The sequence below is a fragment of the Schistocerca piceifrons genome, chromosome 3 (assembly GCF_021461385.2).
Source record: "Schistocerca piceifrons isolate TAMUIC-IGC-003096 chromosome 3, iqSchPice1.1, whole genome shotgun sequence".
Lineage (NCBI taxonomy): Eukaryota > Metazoa > Arthropoda > Insecta > Orthoptera > Acrididae > Schistocerca > Schistocerca piceifrons.
Window position 1 is genome coordinate 698,529,655 of NC_060140.1, and position 16,226 is coordinate 698,545,880.

The following is a 16,226-nucleotide window of genomic DNA, read 5'->3' on the forward strand; positions in this document are numbered from 1 at the left end:
ATCCACACTAATGCAAGCATACCATGCGCAGTTCCACTCATTGCTCTGCTATGGAATCATCTTTTGGGGAAATTCAACTCACAGCACAAATATATTTAAACTACAAAAAGGAGCACTGAGGATAATCTGTGGCCTCAAAAAGCTGGAATCCTGTAAATGTCAATTTATAAAACTTAATGTTCTAAGCATCCCATCCCTATTCATTCAAGAAACAATCCTATTCACCAGGGAATACCTCTCAAGAACAGGCAAATTAATCCAAAACAATGATATACACGCTCATTATACCAGAGGGCAATCTAATATCCATCAAATTTTTTCAAGGGCATCATCATACCAAAAATATATAACTCATCTGGGTGTCGTATTACACAATAAAATTCCAGAACAAATAAAAACTGCTCCAGATCCAATATTTAAAAATAAACTAAAGGCATTTCTGACAAAGCACTTTTTCTATTCAGTACAAGAATTCCTGGAAATGAAAAATTATAAAGTTCCTTTGTAAAATACTGTGATTAGAGTAAAACATTCTGTAGGCAAAATAATAACCTAATTTCTACTATACACAACTATGTTTCAGTTTCACTTCCCAATATTTTTTAACTCGCTTTTTGAATATACAAGTACACATTCTATTAATATTAAAACTTAATTGTCTGTGAAATCTCAATGTTAATTTCATGTTTAATGTAGTTTTTAAATGACATTGTCCTTCTGTTGTGTTTCCAGTTGACATTTTCACTATATTGTAATCTCAGTGATTATTTGTGTAAATTTAAAAAAGCACTACATTGCCTACATGTTTCTTAGTTCCCCATGTAAATTGTTTGTATTCTCTGTATGTGAAGTTACTATATTCATCAATGAACAATTTTGTGTACATTTTTTTAAATGGCAGTCCATTGCCCTTTTTTTCTCTCCAAACTACATATTGTTAAGAAAAATGACTTGTCCTATATCATGTGTACTTTGTACAACATGTGATCCACAGGATAAATAAATAAATACAAATACAAACTGAGTTCAACATAATGCATCTACATAATCACAAAAGAAAATTTATTTATAATATTGTTCCATCTAGAGGTGAACCTCAGAATGATGGTATAACCTTGGCTCTGTTACTTGTCTAATTTATCAATTTCTTAACCAGCACCAAAGTATGACATTTTCTCACAAAATCACAGTAGAAATACAAATGTGGCATGAAACTGTTCCAAGTGTTGCACTCTTTAAAATAATTAGTGCTTTTCTGTATATCATATGAGTGCCACAGTACAAACAAATAAGTACTATGCTTCAAAAACTGGTGTCATCTCTCTTCCGTTGAGTGTCTCATTGTCATCTCACTGTGGATGTGATATTAAAATTCCTAAATTTTAGACACTGAATTACCAGTAGTTCCCATAAAAAATTTTGGCACTTACCACAACTTTTGATTCCTTCAATTCATTGATGGTCAGACATCTGGGTATTGAAAACTGTCACTCACTCATGCACTGATTAGCCTTAACTAGTCAATAAAATTTCCTAGGCCACTTCATACCTTTTAATTCACCATCATCATTCACGACATCGACTACAATATTCATGAACACAGCTGTTAACTCACCTTCTGCTGTCTTCTCCACCTACAGTGTATTTTAATAACCAATGTTATTCCCACAAAATCTTACATCAATAAAGGAAGAAAGGGAAATTAGGATGTAACATCTTGTTGACTAAGAGTTCATTTTTCATAGACCACAGGCTCAGCTTAGGGAAGGAAACTGGTCACGTCCTTTTCAGAGAAATGACACTGAGCATCTGCATTAAGAAGTTTATCAAAATCACAGAAAATCCAAATCTGGATGTCTAGATACGGATTTGAATCGCTGTCTTCCCAAATATGAATTCAGTGTCTTACCACTATGTCATCTCACTCAGTTATTTATAGTTACCTCTATTCTACCCACACAACCTCATGTACACTGGGTGAGGAGCTGTGGTGGTGCTTGAAAAAGGTGAGAAAGGTGACAAAATATCTGAAAGTGACAATTAAAAGGTGATAAAGTATTTTAAGGCCTGATTAAAAGATGAAAAATATTTTAAATCAACAGATATGGCACAAATAAATTGTTTTCAGTTTTGATAATCCCTATCAAAAGTGCTGGTTAAGGCCACAACAAATTTCTCTTTTACGACCCTGGACTGAATATGGCTATTTATTTCGTCATATGAATTTACTAATATATGCAATATTACATTAGTAATTCTGTATTAATACTTCATTATTGGTAATGTAATTCACAAACGTTTTCATGACTAATTATGTTCTACATTTCAGTACCGGAAAATGACCAACCAAATATTTTTAGGTTATCGGTATGGTTTCTCAGAAACCTTAGCAAAAAGTGAAATAATCACACTAGATTTCTTTTCTCAAGATTTTTCTGAATGGTTTTCATCTCTCCTTTTTTCACTCTTCCTTCTATTTTCATGGTTTGTGCACCCTCAAGCATACCTTAAGACTATTTTTGCTGCCCTTAAATCATTTCTTCTGATGCTTTCTTCAGTTTAGCTGAAGTTTAAGAGAGAGGTTCTTGTGCCTTCTTCAGTAGTTGATGTTCTTTTTTCATTGCTTTCAGACCAGCTGTCTCATAGTGAGTAGATTTTTTCAAGTAATTCATCTTTTTAACTTGCTCTTCAAGATTCTCTTGGTTTTGTTCCTCTTTTCTCGTTTCTTCTACTTCAGTTTTTCTTTTCCTTTCAGATTCATCCTTATAAGCAGTATAATTTGCATGTGCTTGCTGTCCATATCCTATGAGCAGTAAATTGGTACAGAAATAAAAATGGGGGTATTGTCCCAAAGCATCCCTCACAATCAAGTATACTGTTTAAAAATCTTTTGGTCACTGTTGTCTTATCTTCTAATGTGTGCTTCAAAATTGAAGTTCTTCTATGTTTGCATTTCATTGGGACAATGCAAGAGAAACCATAACAAGTTTTGAAAAATTTTTTTTTTCAAATAGAACCTTCCACTTGTCTAATAAGTTATCTTGCCAGAAATGGAATGACATCCTTTTTGCAAACTTTAACATGTCACTGAAGCTACTGCTCTTTATTGTTTCCTTTGGGTTTCAAAATCCACAACTTCTCAGCAGTGCATCTGATAAGCATGTCTTTTCCATAACATTTTTGCAAGCTGTGATGTAATGTTTTTGGGCATTCCTTAGAAACCACAACTTGTCATGATCTTTTATTTACTAATATCTTTGGTTATTTGCCCACTACAATTAGTTGTTCAAGAGAAAGCACATTACCTAATGTAAAGAGTTCAATATGAAGAACTTCAAAAATACTATCAATTTTCCTCATAGCTGAAACCCTTAAAATACAAGCCATTCCAGTATTTTTCCATTCCAGTATGAAATCTGTGAATCAAAGGTATTTGGCTTTGAAAATGTTGCGTGAACTTACTGAATAGTTTTGTAAATAAAATTAGAAAATAAAGTTCTGCTTTCAGTGAAGGATTTTTAAAGCATCCACAATCGCACTGTATGATTTGGACTGAACAGTAGCAGAATTCTTTCTAGCAGTAGAGGGTGACAATTATTGAACTATATGAAAAAAATGTAAATTAGTTGCAAACTATGGTGTGCACACACTTTATTCAACATGTAAATGTCACTATATATATGTGGATTTAGGTTATGACCTGTTCGATATGCCTGCCATCATTGGCGATGATACGGCGCAGATGAATAGTGAAATTCTGCATGACCTGCAGAAGTGTTGGAACGTTGGTGCTGCCAACGACTTCCTCAGAAGCTGTATTCAGCTCAGCAATGGTTTTTTGGTTATTGCTGTACACCTTGTCTTTAACACAGCCCCACAAAAAGGAGGGAGTCGCATGTGTTCAGATCTGGAGAATATGGCGGCCAATCGAGGTCCATGCCAGTGGCTTCGGGGTACCGCAGAACCAGAATAAAGTCCCCAAAAGTGCTTCTCCAGAACATCAAACACTCTCCTGCTTTGATGGGGTCGAGCTGTCTTACATGAACCACATCTTGTCGAAATCAGGTTCACTTTAGATAATGGGGATGAAATCAGCTTCCAAAACCTTCACATACCATTTGGTAGTCACTTTGCCATCAAGGAATATTGCACTGATAATTCCATGAATGGACACTCCATCAAGGGATATTGCACTGGTAATTCCATGAGTGGACACTGCACACCACACAGTCACCCATTCTCAATCACAGAATGTGGATTCTGAGTCCCCCAAAAGTGCCAATTTTGCTTACTGACAAACCTATTCAAATGAAAGTGGGGTTCATTGCTAAACCAAACCTGCTTCAGAAATTAACACTGAATACCATCTCACTGTTCCAAAATCCTTTCAGCTGAAAGTCCTAATGTAAGCCATCTTGTTGTTGTATGCCTCAAAGACTTGTGTAATGTTGAACTTAAGATTGAATTCCCTCAAATTCTTCCCAGCAAACAGGCCAATCATCAAAATAACAGTAAATGTTGACCAGAAACTTGGATATGTCTTCACCTAAACACTTCATATTCTTTATATAGACACTATGCATTGTATGAATGTTGCAAGTTCTGAACATTATAGGCTGTCTGCTGTGTAATATAATGAACATGCTTCTTGTAAATGTAATATAATGAGCATGCTTCTAGTAACATATGTTCCTGGAAATATGGTGCCAGTCTATCAGTTATTAGATATCTCAACTGAAAAATTTTCAGGTACACTAATGGAGAACATCATCTTAGAAATATTACAAATATTATTTTACAAATCCACACAATATTTGGAAATCACTGATTTCATTGCCCAAATCAATTCAGTGGTGGTGGAACAATCCTTGTTAACTTAATATCTTTATTGCGGCACATGACCAAACTTGGAAAGTCATGTCTGACCTGAAAGTTCTAAATGTAATTGATATGCTCCACATTTAATTTCAAAGTTAATCTTATGTTTTGTTAAACATGAGTATTCAAAAACTGCCTGAAAACCTTTTCTTGAAAAATTAAGAGAGAAGAAGACACAGTACAAAATAGTTTCACTGACATTTTCCCCCCATGCAGTTACTTTACTTTCCCAACTATCTGTCTCTTCAAGCTAGTCACTACAGAATTTGCATTTTCGCATCTCAAAAAGTTTATTTTCATAACTGAATGGAGTATTGCAGAAGCAGTTTTATTATTACAGAAAAATTATATATGGAACAAAAATAGAAGTAGTTGTAATAGAGGAATATTTGAGACTAACAACAGTTTGCAAAATATAAAAAAGCACTCAAAAAATCAAAAAGAAACAATCTGTCTCAAATTTCAGACATCCCTTGGGTTAACTTTATCTAATTTTGCATTGGAGTGTTCCAAAAAGTGAAATGAATGAACACAAATACAAAATCTTGGAAACAAAAATAGATAAATAGTCTGCATCTATACACCATCTCAACTTACCTTCCCAAAATCCTATTCCACTTCATTTCTACAGTTTAGCCAGAGATGCTTATCAAATTCCAGACAAATCGTCTCCAGCGTAATACCAGCTCCAATATAAACATCTTCAGCAGCATTATGATATCAAAACCATCACCTTTGCCGTCATTCATCATTACAACTAGATCAGAATTCTTTATTTTTAATGGTTATATGTTCCACTTTATGTGTAAAATTTGGGTGACCAAAGAGCAAATACTAAACTACTACCAGCTCAATCCAACAGGGAAATACAAAATGATAAATTAAAAAGTGTTATTCAGTACTATGTGTGACTAAAGATATGTGAGACTAAAGATGTCCATATTGCTAGCTGCCTCAGCTGGTTCATCCAGTACAATGATATCTTGCACTTGAAGAACTTAGGATTCATGGTCATCTTTCATTTAATTCCAAGGCTTAATTTGAAAGTTTTATGTATTCCAGGAGTGAACAAATGATAGTGTTTGGCATAGCAGCTGTATCTACAAATATTACACATACCAAAAGTGGTTAAATATTTTTTTTTAGTCTCCTTCCCCACATTCTTTTAGCAGTCCAAGTTATTATAATATGGAGTTGGGGCATGGCATAAATTATTCTGATATTTCCATCACATGAGGACATAAAGCTTACCTTAGAAGTCCCTTTGCACTTATCTTCCATTCCTTTCAGACAACCATAATCAACACTCACAGTGCATTTAGTGGTAGCCATAGGATTCATGCACGCAACTCTTCAAGAAGAAGAATAAATAAGAAAACGATAAAATCATTACCTTGGTCATAACAGCAATATAGAGTTATTATTCACTAATCATTGGGGGACTGACTTTTCTATTATGACTACTCTGAACAAACTTATTTGTGGAACCTTCTGTGCAATGGTAGACATGACGTATCTTTTCATTTTTTGAAATGTTTTTAGTCCAAATTTTGTATTTTGTATAGGAATTAACATATGCCATTTTACCAGCTAAGATGATATTAGAAGTTACTCTATAAAATGTTATCAGATACACAAATGAATTCAACCAGTATACCACATTAAGTATTAAATAACCAAGAATTGAAATAACTAACTCTGTTTACATGTTCACAGAGACACTCATATTTATACACTCCTGGAAATTGAAATAAGAACACCGTGAATTCATTGTCCCAGGAAGGGGAAACTTTATTGACACATTCCTGGGGTCAGATACATCACATGACCACACTGACAGAACCACAGGCACATAGACACAGGCAACAGAGCATGCACAATGTCGGCACTAGTACAGTGTATATCCACCTTTCGCAGCAATGCAGGCTGCTATTCTCCCATGGAGACGATCGTAGAGATGCTGGATGTAGTCCTGTGGAACGGCTTGCCATGCCATTTCCACCTGGCGCCTCAGTTGGACCAGCGTTCGTGCTGGACGTGCAGACCGCGTGAGACGATGCTTCATCCAGTCCCAAACATGCTCAATGGGGGACAGATCCGGAGATCTTGCTGGCCAGGGTAGTTGACTTACACCTTCTAGAGCACGTTGGGTGGCACGGGATACATTCGGACGTGCATTGTCCTGTTGGAACAGCAAGTTCCCTTGCCGGTCTAGGAATGGTAGAACGATGGGTTCGATGACGGTTTGGATGTACCGTGCACTATTCAGTGTCCCCTTGACGATCACCAGTGGTGTACGGCCAGTGTAGGAGATCGCTCCCCACACCATGATGCCGGGTGTAGGCCCTGTGTGCCTCGGTCGTATGCAGTCCTGATTGTGGCGCTCACCTGCACGGCGCCAAACACGCATACGACCATCATTGGCACCAAGGCAGAAGCGACTCTCATCACTGAAGATGACACGTCTCCATTCGTCCCTCCATTCACGCCTGTCGCGACACCACTGGAGGCGGGCTGCACGATGTTGGGGCATGAGCGGAAGACGGCCTAACGGTGTGCGGGACCGTAGCCCAGCTTCATGGAGACGGTTGCGAATGGTCCTCGCCGATACCCCAGGAGCAACAGTGTCCCTAATTTGCTGGGAAGTGGCGGTGTGGTCCCCTACAGCACTGCGTAGGATCCTACGGTCTTGGCGTGCATCCGTGCGTCGCTGCGGTCCGGTCCCAGGTCGACGGGCACGTGCACCTTCCGCTGACCACTGGCGACAACATCGATGTACTGTGGAGACCTCACGCCCCACGTGTTGAGCAATTCGGCGGTACGTCCACCCGGCCTCCCGCATGCCCACTATACGCCCTCGCTCAAAGTCCGTCAACTGCACATACGGTTCACGTCCACGCTGTCGCGGCATGCTACCAGTGTTAAAGACTGCGATGGAGCTCCGTATGCCATGGCAAACTGGCTGACACTGACGGCGGCGGGGCACAAATGCTGCGCAGCTAGCGCCATTCGACGGCCAACACCGCGGTTCCTGGTGTGTCCGCTGTGCCGTGCGTGTGATCATTGCTTGTACAGCCCTCTCGCAGTGTCCAGAGCAAGTATGGTGGGTCTGACACACCGGTGTCAATGTGTTCTTTTTTCCATTTCCAGGAGTGTATTTAAACATTTCAAATGTTTATGAGTGGCCCAATGTGCCAAAAAATAATTGAAAGTTTCCCTAACTGATGAATGATTCAAGTATTTGTTTCAGTTCTTTACATTTGCATAAAACTTGCAAATGCACCTTTTTCACTTCTGAAGGTTGCACTCTATGCTGAAGCACAATGATGTGCTGAAATCAGAATGGTGCAGAGTGTGTGTGTGTGTGTGTGTGTGTGTGTGTGTGTGTGTGTGTAGACACAACCAATATTAGCTACAGACCAATCTGCAGCCCTGCACAAGACTGGGCAACGACTTAATCAAAAACGTAGTTTAGAGTTGATTTTTAATTGATATTTTATCTAAATAATGCAGGGAATGCAAAAATTGTGTCCAACATTATAAAAGCTATTCAAACTCACTGATAATTTTCTGAGCATTTCATGTCTTGAAACAAGGTACCTTACACAAACTTGGGAACAAAATTTACAAAATTGTTGGTGCGAGAAGGTATATGTGTAAGACGAGAACGTGTAAGACTTGACTCACAATGTTTCACATTGGAAAATAGTGACCCCCGATGTTCCTGACCAACAGAAAAGATGTGATGGAAAGAGAGCAGCCTATGATGTTCCAGGGCAACAACAGAAAAGTATTCAACCACAAAACTGCAAATTCTGATGTGCAACAGAGTGGAAATTATGCCCGATGTGATAACGACAGGGTCCACGAAATTGTATGGAAAGAGTTGAACACTCACTTCCTCTTTCTCCTCTTCTTTGGGAATTAGGCTCAAAGAAAAAGTACTCTAAAAGTCCCACGATGCACCACAACAGAATTATTCAAATGGGACACTAATTGTTAGATGTGATGCACTTGTACCAACAAACAATTGATTATAATTTCAGAAAAATTAAATGATTTACTCAAGAGAAAGACCTTCACAAATTGAGCAAGTCAATAATGCATTGGTCAATCTCTGGCCCTTTGCAGACAGTTATTCAGCTTGGCATTGACTGACAAAATTGTTGCATGTCCTACTGAGGATATCATACCAAATTCTGCCAGTTGGGGCATTTGATAGCTGGAGAGAGATCCAGCCACCTTGCTGGCTGAGGTAAGATTTGGCAAGCACAAAGACAAGCTGTACAAACTCTTGCTGTGTGCAAGTGGGCATTATATTGCCGAAATCTAAGCCCAGGATGACTTTGCCATTAAGGGCAACAAAACAGAGTGTAGAATATCATCAACATACCACTATGCTGTAAGGGTGCCATGCATGATGACCAAAGGGATCTTGCCACGATGTGAAATGGCTCCGCAGGCCATCACTCTTGGTTGTCGGGCAGTATGGTGGGCAATGAGTTTGTGTCCCACTGCTATCTGGGACATCTTCAGACAAGTCTTCGACTTGGATTCTTATTGACTGGAGAAGAATTGTCTTCAGTGATGAGTCCCACTTTGAACTGAGACCCAATGACCAGTGAAGACATGTCTGGAGGTGCCCCAGGCAGTGGTGGGATACCAACCTATCGCCTGCCATACAGCCTGACAACCAGAAGTGATGGGGGGATTTCATTCCACGGCACGATCTCTTTGGATGTCATTTGTGGCATCCTTACTGCACAAACATACATCAATGATATTCTATGACCCATTTTGTTGCCCTTTATGGCAAGCCATCCTCAGCTTATATTTTGGCAAGATATGCCTTTCTGCTCACAGCAAGGGCTTCTGCTGCTCGTTTTCATGCTTGCCAAACCCCACCTTGGCCAACAAGGTTGCTGATATCTCCCCTACTGAGCATGTTTGGAGTATTATGGACAAAGCCCTCCAACCAGCTTTGGATTTTGACCATCTAACATGCCAGTTGGACAGAATTTGGCACGACATCCCGAGGGGGTGGGGGTGGGGGGCACACAACAACTCTATCAATTAATGCCAAGACAAAAAAAACTGTATTATTGACTTGCTCAATTTGTGAAGCTCTTTCTCTTGAATAAATCATCAAATTTTTCTCAGATTGTCATTTGTTTGTCTGTATATGTACACCAGATCTATAGATTTCCATTCCACTTGGATAATTCCTTCATGGTGTGTCATTGTGGTTTGTTTATGTTGTGCTGCCCAATTATTTGTCAGTTTTCTTTTTTGTTTTTATCATTAGATCAATGGAAACATACGCCCACCCATACCTTGTGAATGTTGTATCATAAATTACATGTTTCTATTTTACTCAAAAATGACCATTTCTATTTCTTGATTAACAACATTCACATGTGATCTAACAATGTAGAACCTTGTGTGCCACTTAAAAGTTTCATTTTTGCCATCTGAATTTAGCCGTTTTTCCTTTTTTCAACCCTATATTTCCTACCAGAACTGCAGCTATATCAAAATCTTCATTTTTCTTATTCTGAAATTCCTGTGAACACTTTGATGTTATTTCAAATTGTTCCTCCAATCTCCTTGAATCACCTAGTTAAAACAATAGTTTTCCATACACACAAATTTTGAATGATGTTGGAACTGTTCATCAAACACTGATTTTCTTATGTTTTTCTCTCATTCGTATTGCTTCTGCTTTTCCTCCTTCAGTATCCCCTTTCTCTCTCCCATGTCTCGCTGACATCTGTACTGCTCCATGTGTCAGCAGATTACTATTCAGTTGTTTGGCTGATACTTAACATTATGACATTCTTTAGTGATGAATGTGTATTACTCCCATACACCCCCCCCCCCTTTTCTTCTGACACCATCACCTCGCTTCTCTTTTCTGCCCCTACTTATGTCTTCTCTATATACTTCTCAGAGAAAGTACTTGTACTTCTATCCAGCTGTATTTCAAGTTATAATCCAACAACACAGTCAAAACCTTTTCCTTCCTTTTAGCCACTGAAACTGCTTCAAAGTATTAGATACTTTCGCACAAAAAGGGATAAATAAGATAAAGAATGGCCCAGTATGAATACTGAGTCTTCAAATATTTTAAATAGAATATATTATACTGGTGAAGGGAAAAAACTTAAATTATGTCTGAAATAAATATTAAATGAGATATTTGTAGACTATGCTAAACATTAGAATGAAACTATTTATTCAAACTTGTTTTAAAAATTATTACAATAATGAAAATTACAAGATAAAAGCACTAAAAATAAGAAAATCAACCAGTTACATGAGCTGACCAAAGTATGATGTATTTCTATATCACTCACTCACTAAAACACACACACACACACACACACACACACACACACACACACACACACACACACAGAGAGAGAGAGAGAGAGAGAGAGAGAGAGAGAGATAACCATACAGGAACCCAAAGAGCACACACTCATAGCTGTGGCCGTGGGATGGGGGGGTTGTGCACTCACATGAATAATGAATATGCATCATTGAGTGTGAGAGGGGTTGTACTTAAAATAGGAAAAGAATGGTAGGATATAACATGACATCTCTATGCTGTTACATGTGCCTATGTGCCATCATTAATCAGCTTCAGGTGAATGGTTGACTTCTCTCATTTTTGTTCATTGTAACAACTACTGTTTTCCGAGGTAAAAAATGTGAGTATAACTGATAGTAGCTAATAGAGGTAGACACTGAACAATAGGTTTCTATAAAAATTCACATTCATTACAAATCACAGAAATTGTGTGAAGGAGGGTAACTGCACAATATTTGGCAATGGATGAGTCAAACAATCCATATTCACTTGCAGCAGTGTAGAATAAATTGCAGCATCATATGTTAATCACTCGAGAGAGCTTCTGAACACGGTTTAGTAATGTGTCCCCTTGTCTAATTATTTCTTGGTATTGCCAGTTCTTTGCATCAGGATGATCAGTCACAACAATGTTGCTAACTTTATCAATTTTACCATCAACTCTTCTGTCAGATATGAATCTTGATAGTTCTCTGTAAAATGACAGAAAACTATCAGTTTCATGAAAAATAAAACATATTTTGAGCTGGATAGTATGCCTGTAAAAGAAACACATCTGGGTCACACACCAAGCAGAAAACATACATTTGTTAGCAAAATACTCATACAGCCTGATAATCCTACTCATTTGCAAATGAGGAATATGACTGACAGGTGATAATTCAGAAAAGTGAATAAACTGTGCTTAGTCAAAATCCCAAGATGGTCAAAGGGCTCTGTCCATAACACTCCAAACATTCTCAAGCAAGCGAGCATGATGATTACATGCATCTAATTAATTCATAAACAGTCTGTAATTAATTATTTAGATATCAGATGATGCAATTTTGTCTATTCTTCTTGAGTTTAATTTGAAGTTTAATTACAATTTTTGAAAGATGGAAAGTTGATGCATTTCTACATGTATCTATGTACTAGTGCTGTTCTCTTTATTCACATTACATGTACCTTCAAGCTGACTGATCACTTTCAAGGATAAACTAGCCCAAATGGAATTATGGTTTCATGTAAGTGATCTGGTCAAAAAATTCCAGAACATTCTCAATTCAGCGCCAACAGTGTGTTGGAGTGAAATGCGGTTGGCATGTCTGCACACGCCTGTCTTTAATGTGTAACTGCCAAAAGTTTCATTGTTTTATGTCTGTTAGTTATTGTTCAGTGCCATACTGAGTAGAACATTGTATTGCACAGTTTGCGAATTTTGTGATGGCAGAGTTAGGGGAGCAATGCATCCACATTAAATTTTGTTTGAAACTCAAGAAAACCTTTACAGAACACACCAAATGGTGCAGGAAGCCTATGGTGATGAATGCTTAAGCTGTACTTGGTGTTATGAATGGTTCACATGGCTTAAAAATAGCTGGACAGAAGTTAACGATGGACCCTCATTCAGAATGCCCTTATGACGTCTAAGACGACACTCATTTCAGGAATGTCAATGAAATTGTGTGCGTCAATCAAAGACTGACTGTCCAAGAGACTGCAAAAGAAATGTAACATTTCAGTTGGATCATGTCATGAAATCCTGACACAGTATCTTGGAATTCATCGCGTTGCCACCAAGTTTGTCCCACGCCTCGCAAGTCAAGACCGGGATGACCTACACCTCTCGATCTGTGAAGAGCTTTTGGATTGCGCAAAAGGGAATGAGATGTTCCTTAAGAGAATCATAACTGGTGATGAGATGTTAGTCTATGGTTATGATGTTGAGACCAAGGTTCAATCTTCACAATGGGTTGGGGAGGGTTCTCCAAGACACAAAAAAGCTCATCAGGGCAAGTCAAATGTCAAAGCCATGCTAACAGTTTTTTTTGGCTTTGAAGGATTAGTTCATCATGAATTGGTGCCACAGGGGCAAACTGTTAATCAAAGGTACTATCAGGGTGTGCTGCAACACCTGCAAGAAAATATGACAAGGAAATGACCTGAAACATGGTGAGATAATTCATGGCTCTTGCATCACGATAACACACCCCCACATTCATTCCTGTTGGTGCTTGACTAATGCACAAAAAACAAAATCGCTGTGCTCCTTCGTCCTCCTCATTCTCCAGGCCTGGCCCCTGTGGCCTAATTTGTTATTTCCACTGTTGGAAACCCCACTGAAAGGACAAAGATTTGCAACAATAGACAAGACATGATATGATCCAGCAAGAGATGTACCAAGACTGCTTCCACAAGTGGAAACTGCATTTGGAGTGGTGTATTAATTTTGAAGGAGAGTATTTCAAAGGAGATCATGCACAATAAGTAAGAGGTAAGAATAGAAAAATTTTGTGAATAAAGTTTCGGAATTTTTTGAACAGACCTCATACATTAAATGCGAACATTTTAGGCTAGGCTTTACTTTGACTGTTACTAACATTAAATGAAACAACAAGTTTACTGTTACCAGTCACTGTTTATTTATCTCCACAATGTGTTTCAACAGTTTAAACTTCCATCATCAGGTGGATTTACATTTGTTAGTATGACATTTGTGGATGTGTTAAGTTACAATTTTTTTGGAGGAACTTGTGGCACTGTCTAGTGGAGAAAACAAAACACTATTTCGGAACATTTTTTGAGTTTCTTTTGACAAAAAATTAAACGTATATCTAACAATAAACATAAAATAACTAAAATAGAGTACCTCCAGTGGTCACAGGTTTCTTTCACTGTGTTACGATAGCAAAAGGAACCTGTGACCACTGGAGGTACTCTATTTCAGTTATTTTATCTTGAGATATGTTTAATTTTTTGTCAAAAGAAACCCAAAAACATGTTCCAAAATAGTGTTTTGTTTTCTCCACTAGACAGTGCCACAAATTCCTCCAAAAAATTGTAACACAACACATACACAAATGTCATACTAACAAATATAAATCCATTTGATGATGGAGGTTTAAACCATTGAAACATGTCATGGAGATAAATAAACAGTGGCTAGTAATAGTAAACTTGTTGTTTCATTTAAAGACCTCCTCATACATCATATATTTTTACATTTGTGCTCACATTCCAAAAACCAAGACAATAATATCCATTACTAGGTAAATATTGTATTAACTAATGAAACTATGTAAATAATGTATGGTAAACATAACAACTCACAGTTTAGTTAAGGCAAGAGTCTTTGACATATAGAGACGACTGAAAAGTCTGCTAGCTTTCAGATGAATACTTCTTCAGAGTTATAAAATACACACACACACACACACACACACACACACACACCTGTATGGTTACATTGTCCTGCTTGGCTACATAGTACCAGCACTGCAGCTTGACTGTTGTGAGAGACTGTGTCAGTGGAATGGACAAGAGGAGAAAGGATGTGAGGAGTTGGAGGGAGAATTGGGGAAGGTGGCTGACAGTGGCAGGGAGGGGTAAAAGATGCATGGGGTACGAAAGTAACATCAATGAGCTTGTTCTAGACATACATGGGGAGAATTCTGCTCCGTACACAGTGATGTGGAGGAGCGGATTAAGCTAGGGAGCTAGAACAGAGGAATATGGAGACTGATAAGAGGATGGTATGAGTGCAGGATGACTGGAGTTAGGGTCATGAGGCAGGGATCGAGATGGGAGTGGAACCATAAGGCTAAATGACATCATGGCCAGGAGAACTACAGGATTGACTTTAATTAATAGAAGCTCACCAGCCACTGACACTGAACATGTTGTGCTCAGAAGCGTGTTCTGTCACTGGATGATGAACTTGGCTACAATTTTCAATGATCATTCATTCTGTTAGACAGACTGAAGTAGAATATTTGTCAAGGAAGATCATCAAACTGCTATACGTGCCTGTGAAGTTATTTTATTTTGACTATCAATTTCAGAATTTTGTACGCCATCTTCAGGTCCCATACGCACTTCATGTACACATTCAGATGTATTGATACTGGCATACTGGAGCCTTCAGTGTCTGGACATTGTGAATTCGTTTTTCAAGACTTGACAAGTCTTTGAAGGAAGCACTCAAATAACAGATTCATGATATCCAACTACAAATAAAGAATGACAATCAATAAATAAACCTATAGCAAACAGAATACCAACATGAAAAAAAATGAAAGAAAGAAAGGAATCGCTGTAAAGTTATGCACCAACCTAATACTTAGTTTGGGTGCACAGTGAAATACCACTTTGGGATGGATAAGAAATATTGTGTGTGGCATGTTCCTCATCTTGAGACATATAAATATGTAGTCAAATCCTTAGCAAAGGAAATGGTTTAGTTGTATAAGTCCAGGATAATACTGGTTGATTACAGAGGTGGATGGGTGCTCCCTTGCAACAGGTTCATGGGGATGGTAAGAAGGATCAAGGATTTGTCTGGATATGGCACAATAACTCTGTTTGTTGTCTAAGTTTTGGGATTAAAGCCTGTCTGTGAAGCAGTAAGACAGTTGTATAAGGCGTAAGGCGACGGTTTTAAGTCAGTAGGGTGTTGAGAGAGGTAGCATTCAATAGCCAGACTATGTTCTTTCTGTTTGTCCATGATAGGAAGATTCTTCATACCTGCCAGTGATGTAGAACATGGAAGCAAGTTGAGAAAATGGAAGGAAGTTGGATGATATTCACTTGGCTACAGATGCTGCCAACGATAGGTATCAAACACTCTGCTTCAACAGAACTGCAGCATGCATTATTGGACAACATATATAACCCTTTCTTAGATTACTACAATGTTGTCTTGTTATTTTGGTATTTAGATTTCAGTAACTTACTAGATTGGATGAAAAGGCTATTCCTTTTCTGTCACGGATTT

At 38.1% G+C, this 16,226-nt stretch overlaps 1 protein-coding gene across 1 annotated transcript in view; it reads right to left on the minus strand.

Annotated features, from left to right (window-relative positions):
- Window positions 1-11,090: 11,090 nt before the first annotated feature.
- LOC124788536 (26S proteasome non-ATPase regulatory subunit 6-like) overlaps window positions 11,091-16,226 on the minus strand; it is a 139,755-nt gene continuing 134,619 nt past the window's right edge. The window contains exon 7 of the mRNA XM_047255805.1: window positions 11,091-11,943. Within this exon, the coding sequence (XP_047111761.1) occupies window positions 11,769-11,943 (175 nt within the window). The 3' untranslated portion in view covers window positions 11,091-11,768. The remainder of the gene's footprint in view (window positions 11,944-16,226) is intronic.